Source organism: Mizuhopecten yessoensis, unplaced genomic scaffold (assembly GCF_002113885.1).
Source record: "Mizuhopecten yessoensis strain PY_sf001 unplaced genomic scaffold, ASM211388v2 scaffold9399, whole genome shotgun sequence".
Classification (NCBI taxonomy): Eukaryota; Metazoa; Mollusca; class Bivalvia; order Pectinida; family Pectinidae; genus Mizuhopecten; species Mizuhopecten yessoensis.
Window position 1 is genome coordinate 23,919 of NW_018408028.1, and position 10,837 is coordinate 34,755.

Here is a 10,837-nt window from a genome sequence, read left to right on the forward strand (position 1 = left end):
GTTGAATATTTCAAAAATTTGAATGTTACATGAATCATCAAAGATTTTCTTTTTTTGTGTGTGTCAACCACTTACATTGCAGGCTGAAGCTTCATACATACATTTGACTTGTCCATTTCAGCAGAAATACAAAATTATTTTGGGATCTCTCAAGTCTGAAGGGCAGGGATCCAGACCCACCAATCAAAATTGCTCCCAAACCCTATTTACTTGTAAATGTTGGGTTGAAGTGGTACTGAACAAACATATAAAAAACATTATCATGGCTACTTATATGAAAGCTGCCAAACATGACAGCATGTTTAAAAGGCTTTGGCATTCTCTTAGATCCTATACAACCTTCTTAAACCTTTAAACACAAACATGTCACATTTCAAAATAATGTACATTTTGTACAACCATCAGAAACTAAATATATTATGCATTTTTTGATATCATAAGTTTAAAGTTTGTCTGGTTGTCAGCTCAGGAATGTTACAAAGTTTGTCTGGTTGTCAGCTCAGGAATGTTACAAAGTTTGTCTGGTTGTCAGCTCAGGAAAGTTACAAAGTTTGTCTGGTTGTCAGCTCAGGAAAGTTACAAAGTTTGTCTGGTTGTCAGCTCAGGAAAGTTACAAAGTTTGTCTGGTTGTCAGCTCAGGAAAGTTACAAAGTTTGTCTGGTTGTCAGCTCAGGAATGTTACAAAGTTTGTCAGCTTACTTCACCAAAACGTCCTTTGTTCCTTGTTCAACACACTGGCAGTAAATGAGTGAAATAGATAAGGACATGTTTCAAGGGGCATCCGACATTCTGCTACCACTAGCCCTCCACCATTGGGTCGTGTGTTCAATACCTACGTGGGGCAGTCGCCAGGTACTGCCCCAAAAACCTGGCACGTCCTTTAATGACCATAGATGTTAATTGGATGTAAAACACAAACAATTTAAGAAGCACCATTACACAGTGGGTATCATGTTAGCCTCAGCCGACCAGCAGATGGCTCTGAAGTTGATTCTAGGCTAGCTGTCGAGCATGGTGTTGTATCCTTGAGCATGATACAATCCTCTAATTGTTCACTCCGGTGGTATTACTATTACTGTTATTACATGCTTAAGGCCCATCAACGCAAGAGAGATCATTAGGGCAAACAGAAGGTCAACAACAAAAATGTAAAATAAAATAACATCAAACAAAAGTAAAAGACAAACATCAACTTGAACATTTACAGTGGCTATGCTGACTCATATGTTTTTAAAAAGACCAACAGCTTTCAGATAGTTTAAAACTGTAGACAGTAAAGCTATTTTATTGAAAAGAGATTTCAGACATGAATCATTATTATAGATATGTTCTCGAGTTGGCTGAAGGGCAATAAAATCTACTAAGTGTTTTACTGTAATTGGTTCTTGACACGCTATGCATTGAGGCTTGTCTTCACGTTCAATAAATAACAATGGGTAATGCAATGACCGAGGAAGGAGTCTGGGTTGGGTATTCAATTGAGATGCCATTGGAAGTACAGTCACATAATAGACAGAACACAAAATATAAAGTTATATATATCCTCCAGCACACACCTAGAAGTGTAGGCTACAGACTAGGTACATAGCTAGAAATCCTCGTACTGTAAGCTACAGACTAGGTACGTAGCTAGAAATCCTTGTACTGAAACCTACAGACTAGGTACATAGCTAGAAATCCTTGTACTGTAAGCTACAGACTAGGTACACAGCTAGAAATCCTTGTACTGAAAGCTACAGACTAGGTACATAGCTAGAAATCCTTGTACTGAAAGCTACAGACTAGGTACGTAGTTAGGGGTTAACACGCAGCTGGAGTAGAAAATTTGATGCTATAAACACAAGTTTCCTGTTCTAGGATAGACAGGACTCGATCATTCATACCACAAAGGAATGATATCTGCAATAAAAAAGAAAAGTGAAAAACATTAAAATCAAATTTAATAAAATTTGGCATTTTACTCAAGTTTTCAATCTTTGAAGTTCTTTGATATCATATAGCAGTTATCTTATTTTCAGGCAATGTTATTTTCACTTTAATTGGTTGTAACAATGGGCATGGGCATCAATAAAATATCTTTAGTAGCACCCAGGTATTTTAGTTTACAGCAGAACTAGACTTTTAAGTTCAAAGCTTATAATAAAGATGGCTGCCATGTGTTCAACATTTCTTTGTAGTTTTATTGAAATATCTTCAACAGTACTGGAGGTTCAATTCAGAACAGATTTCAAGATGGCTGCTATGCTGGCCATCTTGGTTATCTAACCAACCTAAAAAGTTATTTTCAATTCGTTTCACAACAAACGCCTATAATAATTAAAAAAGGGAGAGAGAATCAACAAACCTCAACCTTTCACAGAGAGTAAGAATATGAACTCCTACTCACCACAGATTTGCGAGGCATCTCTCCCGGACAGAGATGTGATGCACCATTTAACATATTAAGTATGTATAGTCCCTCTGACATGTATTCCCACTCTGGGTTCTCACCAAGTAACTTTGACGCCCGAGGGAACTGTTGCTGTTTTACACTCTTGAAAGGACAAATTGTATATTCATACCCTGATGATTTTAAAGGGAAGCAACTCCGACTCAATTTGAAGAAAACACCATCAGGACCAAATTTCTGAAATTAATGAAAGAAATTCAAGACAAGACAGATTTGATCCAACAAACATTTTAGATGACTATGCTCCACAACTTTGTCCTTGGCGATATCACTTTGGGTCAAGGTCACCTTTTCTTACTTATAAATATTTATACCATGACTGACCAGGGATGGTTATTACTATATATTTATACCATGACTGACCAAGGCTGGTTATAACTATTTATACCATGACTGACCAGGGCTGGTTATAACTATATATTTATACCACAACTGACCAGGGCTGGTTATAACTATATATTTATACCATGACTGACCAGGACTAGTTATAACTATATATTTATACCATGACTGACCAGGGCTAGTTTTAACTGTATATGTACCAGGTATGTATACCACAACTGACCAGGGATGGTTATAACTATATATTTATACCATGACTGAACAGGACTGGTTATAACTATATATTTATACCATGACTGACCAGGACTAGTTATAACTATATATTTATACCATGACTGACCAGGGCTGGTTATAACTATATATTTATACCATGACTGACCAGGGCTAGTTTTAACTGTATATGTACCAGGTATTTATACCACAACTGACCAGGGCTGGTTATAACTGTATATGTACCAGGTATTTATACCACAACTGACCAGGGCTGGTTATAACTATATATTTATACCACAACTGACCAGGGCTGGTTTTAACTGTATATGAACCAGGTATTTATACCATGACTGAACAGGACTGGTGACAATTTTATATCATACCTCCTTTTCTTCGCCATGAAGGTGTGCAGCAGCCTTGATATACTCCAGCCGATGGCGTTTTCCGATCTCCCGGATCTTTTCATCTTCCTCCTTCCTCTGTATGACCTTGTTACACAGATTCTGGCAAGGCACTGTCAACACTGTAGCAGTGTTCCGGGCTGAACAGATTTAAGTAGAGATATTAAATAAACTGTGTTATATATGAATGGTATGTTTTTGGCCCGAGACACAAGCCCAGGGTGTATTGAATTGTATTTTATTGTCAAACCTTAAATATATGTCGTAGTGGTGAAACCAGTGCATCCTGCCATCGTCAAGGATACACGAAACGTGAAAAAATCACATGACATGACCCTGCTTACAGTGATGACAGGAATGCATGCAATTTGAATAAGAAGTCCTTCAAAGAAAATTAGGCCCTGGATACAGATTGACACATGCATTATTATATTCTGTTATACTTTTTGTGAGTTTGGTATGTAATATTTCATCTTTCATAATTTCCCTGTGTTCTGGTTTTTCTGTTGCTCAAATTTAATTATACATTTCACACAATTTTCATCTATCACTTATATTTTCAATAAAACTGAACTTGAAGACAATAAACATGAGTATAAGAATCCCCTGAAGACCACAGATATCACAAACACAAAAGATATCCCCAAAGTCCTATCACTTTCTTCAGTTTAACATTACTTAAGACATTATCCTATAACCATTTCTAAGTCCTTCCAATATCAATTTGAGAACCTCTATAATCAGCCTGAGCATAGTAATCGAACCTCCCTCATAAGGAGGGAGACTCCCTCATTTTGACAAAAATTTACTAATATAATCTCCCTTGAAACTCCCTTATTCAAGTCCAAACTCACACACACTCAAAATCTACACCCTGTGGTCAAATGATCTCCTATAGCTAGTTACTACAGGGTGTGTGTGATCTTCTGTGATGATCAGAACAGGTGTGTCTGAATCAAAAGAATGCTTTTTTGAGGTTTTTTGACACATAAAAAGGGAAAAATAGATTGAGCAAAACAGTTTCAGTCATGTTTCATGCACTTTCGCCCTCATTAGAAATGTGGAATGAGGGAGATCTCCCTGACATTGGAGGTTGCAGAGGTTGACACCTATGCCCAGATGGAAATGTCCTATCATAACATCTCATCAAATACTACACACTGTAAATATTCTAGTACAAAAACAAACTTGTTGGTTTATAGCACAATTCCACAGTACCTTTGTGTAAAGGAAGCATAATTTTTGAAATTATTGAACCGGAATAAAACAAATATGGTGCACTCCATGTAGTAGTATCCCATATGCAAAATAACCCACAATATGGACAAGTGCATGATAACCATTTTTCATCGCCATGGTCAGAAGGTGATATGAATATTTCCTCGAGAAATATGATTCACTGTGGGAAACAAACTTCATATCTCCCAACTACAAGGGAAACAAACGCCATATCTCCCAACTACAAGGGAAAAAACTTCATATCTCCCAACTACAAGGGAAAAAACTCCATATCTCCCAACTCCAAGGGAAACAAACTTCATATCTCCCAACTACAAGGGAAGCAAACTCCATATCTTCCAACTACAAGGGACACAAACTCCATATCTCCCAACTACAAGGAAAACAAACTCCATATCTTCCAACTACAAGGGACACAAACTCCATATCTCCCAACTACAAGGAAAACAAACTCCATATCTTCCAACTACAAGGGACACAAACTCCATATCTCCCAACTACAAGGAAAACAAACTCCATATCTTCCAACTACAAGGGAAACAAACTCCATATTTCCCAACTACAAGGGAAACAAACTCCATATTTCCCAACTACAAGGGAAACAAACTCCATATCCCCCAACTACAAGGGAAAAAACTCCATATCTCCCAACTAAAAGGGAAACAAACTTCATATCTCCCAACTACAAGGAGAACAAACTCCATATCTTCCAACTACAAGGGACACAAACTCCATATCTCCCAACTACAAGGAAAACAAACTCCATATCTTCCAACTACAAGGGACACAAACTCCATATCTCCCAACTACAAGGGAAAAAACTCAATATCTCCCAACTACAAGGGAAAAAACTTCATATCTCCCAACTACAAGGGAATCAAACTCCATATCTCCCAACTACAAGGGAAAAAACTCCAGATCTCCCAACTAAAAGGGAAACAAACTTCATATCTCCCAACTACAAGGAGAACAAACTCCATATCTTCCAACTACAAGGGAAACAAACTCCATATTTCCCAACTACAAGGGAAACAAACTCCACATCTCCCAACTACAAGGGAAACAAACTTCATATCTCCCAACTACAAGGGAAGCAAACTCCATATCTTCCAACTACAAGGGAAACAAACTCCATATTTCCCAACTACAAGGGAAACAAACTCCACATCTCCCAACTACAAGGGAAACAAACTACATAACTCCCAACTACAAGGGAAACAAACGCCATATCTCCCAACTACAAGGGAAAAAACTCCATATCTCCCAACTACAAGGGAAACAAACTCCATATCTTCCAACTACAAGGGAAACAAACTCCATATCTCCCAACTACAAGGGCAATAAATTGCTTATTATACAAAAAAGAAATAATGTAAAAAGATAAATATGTCATCCATCAAATCATCATGTGATATTCATTATACATATACCAAATGTAAGACTCGATCTGAACAGGGGAAATTGCACTGCTGGGAGATAAGATGATTTTTAACATGGATAATGCACTGCCAGGATATACAATGTTTTGTCCCTAAGATATGTGAATTGTTTGAATGAATCTGACACACAGTAACACAGATGAGGTATGATATTATGACTTGTTTGCTAGCTATGGTTTGCCCCGACGTCGTACCTGCACGCTGTACAGCAGGTGGTGGTGGTATTTCGCCCCACTCATCGCTGCCATCACAGCAGTCACAGAGGCCGTCATTGACCCGACTACTCGGAATACTTTGTGGCCGTTGGTCTGGGATCTGATGGGTGCAGAAAAATCTGTAACACAGCCAAATTATATCAATACAAATCACAAACACTCATATCATGGTGATCAGGTCAAAGCTAGTATTAAACAAGGAAAAAAGATAAAAGGTTTACAGTGACTTGTCCCCAGCTCCAAACATGTCAATCAAGATATACTGTGTAAAAGGATTGGGTTTTGAACACTTACTTGTTGTATATATTTCCTTATTTACATTTCGTGTAACGGAGTGCGTGTACCTGGGGGATTCCCGTTGGGGAGTCCCTTCTGGTATATTATTTAGACGTTTCTGATTGGTTGATATTTTTAGGATATGTTACCTTACCTGTACAGCACTCTACGCTCAGGTATGGGTCAGTATCGAGTTCAAATACTACATTGCACGTGTATTTCAAATACTATATGGCACGTACATTTGAAGGCATACAATTAAATTTGGCTATATAGCTGGGTGTTTTTGGTATTGTAAATCAGTCTGGCAGAGGCTTACATGTAGCTGGCCGGCTCATCTTTACCCTTCTTACGGGCAGGTATGTAGGAGTATAATTTGGGATGGTTATTTTCCCGTTGTAGGCATATTGTAATATATTATCGGGGTGGGTTTATACTTATTCCCCGGGGTGGGATACAGGGTGGACATTTTTGAGAGGACATATGTTACACGGTATACTGTTTTAATATGGACCGGTCGAGTGGTTAACGTGCTGTAGCATTGTGTATATCTATTCATCATGTTTAATTTACTTGACTGTTTCGTTTGGTACATAATAAATTGTAGAACTTTATAAAACGTGTTGTCATTCATTGACCTAGCCAGCTGAAGTTAAGTCAAGACAGAACCACAGAGTTGACGAAAGAAAAATCACTATACGAGGGCAAAACTTTTACAACTGTAAAAGAGGAAATTTCACATTTTACATGCTGAGAAAATTAGCATGAAAATATCCACATGCTAATATATATTTATAGGTTATATTGATTATACATATATAGAATATTCCGTCTTTTCATATTGCAGAGTTATCTGCTCTTGTGAGCAGGTAATGATTGTTACATCATTTGTTTGTGCGAGTAACGTCATATTTTTTTGAGAAAACGAGGTAATCAATCAATACCTGCTTACAAGAGCAGATAACTCTGCAATATAGATTTCTCAACGATTTCCAATGCAAAAATTCCACACAGCGATCTACTTGAAAAGTGATCATAACACAAACATTTCTACACGTGAAATATCACAGTTTTACTTTACACCACCAATGTACGTATTAAACTTGTGGCAATGTTTCTGACTGGTCCTTTTGTCAAGCTATGACTGAGCCATCTTACTAAATCTTACTGAAGATTCCACACGTGAACATTTCCACTTTCACAGTTATTATCAATGAAAATAAGCAATCAATCAATCTTAACAAACATCAAAAATACTTGAACACTTTTGAAGACTCTTTTTTTTAATTATTGAACCATTTTGAATGAAAATAATTGCTTTGTAACCAAACAATTAAGCTGTGTTAATCTCTGAATCACTTTCAAGGTTGATTCTTGCATTAGAAATACAACATTAAAATAAAATATATAAATATCGTTCCTTAGTATTAAAGCCATGTGGTGCTCAGCTCTGTTATATTACCTTCCATTCAAACATGCAGACGTTCCTGGTTCATCAGATCCATCATCACAATCACAAAAGTCATCATTTACTTGAGAAAATGGAATGTTTTTCTGTAAAAGAAAATATCCAGTTACAGATATATGTGCTTGTGATGATTAACACTTAGTATAACACCTATTTACCTGGTTCAATATTTCATGGATTTAAAAAAAAAAAGAGATGTAGACTTGGTAATTCATGGGGTGAATTGTTTTGCAGACTACTTAGGAAAGATATTTTCAATAATGATATATTAGCCCACCTCTGCGTGAGTAAGATGCACATGTCCCATGTGGAACAGTCTTGTGGTATAAGTGTGTCTCACATGGGTGCACTCAGTCACCTGGTGCACTCAGTCACCTTTGCTGTCTTGTTGTTGGTAAGTGACACCACCTCAAGAACATAAAATTGTTGTACAAGTTTGTCTGAAGGTTTTGCATGCATCTTTCAAATTGAGGTATACACATATGGCAAACCTATAGTAAACTGTACTTTTTCTGCTCTTTCCAAATATGACCTTAGTTTGTGTGTATAAGTTAATTGTTATATTAAGTGTTGAATTTGCATTGTCTATTTCCTGTTTTACCAAAATTTTGGTTAAGAATTGGGAAAGTATACATCAGATAAGGATATTCTACTCTCGTAAAAACATCTGACCTAGATTCCACAGCCTTGTGTAGAATATCCATATCCCACATACAGTCCCTGCTTACCTGTTTATGTTATTACATTATGGATGTGTGGGTATGCAATTTCAGTTCAGGGATTCTTGAAATACAATGGTTATAGCAATTTTTGTTTGTTATAATGAGTAATTCTTAATCTAGAATAATATAGAATTCATGAAATTCTATGAAATATAAATATGTTTTTCTTTAGTCTTTAATGCAGCAATGTAATTGAATCAATGAAAAGCTGATTTATTTATAAACTCATTTTGTCTCGAATTTTAGAAATAAAAAAACATTACTTTAATGTATAATTTTCACTGTCATAATGATCAACACAACATAACACAAGTCATGTATATTACACATAAAGAGCAGTTTCAAAACAAGATGCCCAAAGGACCTGTATTGCACAGCTGTTATCCAATGCAACATGCACACACGTAAAAATGTCTCAACATTCTACTTCTAAACATCATTGTTGTCGCTTGTTGTCTCTTGAAGATGCTTTTGAGTATGATCCTAAAGCTAGTACACTAACAATTACTATACATGTATAATTGTACTTACTTTTTTATTAAGACAAAGGAACATGTTTCCTTCAATTTGTTTATAGTATTTCCCATCTGTTCTATGTACACCTCTCGGAAGACTAGCTACATCCACCGATGATTCCTCTCCCACTTTACTGCCCTCTGGTGGCAAATCATTACTTTCCACAGGTTTAACTTTCAGGACATGGTTGTCGGAGTTATCTGCCCTGATAGCTTTTCTTTGATCAACGTCTACTTCTACATGCATGTCAAACTCTTCTATTGCTTGATTCCTGACGTGCCGATTTCCTCGAACAATGTTGATCCCAACTTCTCCGTCCTCATCCATAGCCCTGAGAGCTGAGAGTCTGTTGCTGATGTTCAGTGCTGACAGTGAAAAGATCTGAAAGGTGATGAAAATAAATCCAGCAGCAGCAATGAGAAGAAGAATTTGCTTCCTCCTCTTTGATAGTACATTTCTTGGCATGTTGTGTATGCTTGGAATTTGTTGTATGCATTCCCCGATGTTTTATGTCATTCTGAAATGATGAGAAACAAATCCTTATGAAACAGGAAAGGTTCGCCATGTAAATATTTGCGACAAAGTTGAAGCAACTATTTAATTTGTATGCAAATAAGTTTTCTTGCAAAAAGTTGCTGTAACTTATTCCTGCAAACAGTTGCAGCAACATTTTGCTTAAAATAGTTTGAATTTAACACAGAAATCAATCAAAGATATTTTCAAAAAGTCTTAAATTCAAATCTAAAACTATTTGTTCTGGTCAGATAATTGAAAATAGTGACCTGAACACAAAAAAAAGCATTTCGAAATTTAAAAAAAAATCACATTTAAACACTACTGAGCCGAATACAGTAAATCATAAAATGTATGATTTTTTTTTTGTGGTGAGCTATAAGTAAATAAACATTGGTATACATTCACTTGAGTCCCTTGTACATTGTTTGTTAGTTTGAGTGGTTTTACGTCCGCTTCACAACCCAACTGTCGAACATCTTTATTTTCCTATGAACAATATATCTACCAAACTGTCGAACATTTTTTTTGAAGTACAATAACAGACACGACTAAAAAAGTGTAAGAAATCCTATCAAAGTACAGCCGAAACATCTAAGTGCCGAAAAATTGGTATGGAACCCTTCTCCTATAACATAAGAGGCCGCTGGTCGGCCTTTTTTCTATCGGATATGATTTTGCCGACTGCGACGTCAAAAGTTTCTCGCCGTGTAAAACCTCTAACATTGTTTGAGTATACAGTACCCCAGCAACACCATGGGATGGCAAAAGCGCATGATTCAAAGATTATTTGGTATGTAGCAGTGCATTCTGAACCATTTCAACATTAGAATTACTTTTAAATAACATTCTTACTTGCTTTAGAATACTGGCCTTATATTTGCACTGTTTAACGTGTCAAAAACATCACGGATTCAGCTGTTGTTTACACCATAAATGAAACACGTCACCTTCGATGGAAGCCACCATTTTGTTAGTCACGTGACAAATTATTTTCAGAATTTTTTTAAATTAAGCCAACTATTGTTAGTATTTTTGAACAAC

General features: G+C 36.5%; 1 protein-coding gene across 2 annotated transcripts; it reads right to left on the reverse strand.

The window, feature by feature from the left end:
• Positions 1-851: 851 nt before the first annotated feature.
• On the reverse strand, positions 852-10,763 carry LOC110458015 (glucosidase 2 subunit beta-like). 2 transcript variants are annotated; one of them, XM_021509544.1, is made up of 7 exons: positions 10,653-10,763; positions 9,296-9,797; positions 8,037-8,128; positions 6,278-6,417; positions 3,388-3,545; positions 2,387-2,626; positions 852-1,899 (listed from the first exon to the last, which is right to left on the reverse strand). In XM_021509544.1, exons 2-7 carry the CDS (start codon positions 9,743-9,745, stop codon positions 1,801-1,803), a joined length of 1,179 nt encoding a protein of 392 aa, XP_021365219.1. In that variant the 5' UTR covers positions 9,746-9,797; positions 10,653-10,763; the 3' UTR covers positions 852-1,800. The 2 variants fall into 2 exon arrangements, with proteins under 2 accessions (XP_021365219.1, XP_021365218.1); XM_021509543.1 differs by having other exon boundaries at positions 10,649-10,763.
• Positions 10,764-10,837: the final 74 nt, after the last annotated feature.

Excerpts from the sequence above, each read along its gene's own strand:
- LOC110458015 (XM_021509544.1), bottom strand. The coding sequence starts at position 9,745 with ATGCCAAGAAATGTACTATCAAAGAGGAGGAAGCAAATTCTTCTTCTC. Across the intron at positions 8,129-9,295 it reads TCCTTTGTCTTAATAAAAAA|AAAAACATTCCATTTTCTCA; the intron begins GTAAGTACAATT and ends TTTCTTTTACAG. Across the intron at positions 6,418-8,036 it reads TCTGCATGTTTGAATGGAAG|ATTTTTCTGCACCCATCAGA; the intron begins GTAATATAACAG and ends GCTGTGTTACAG.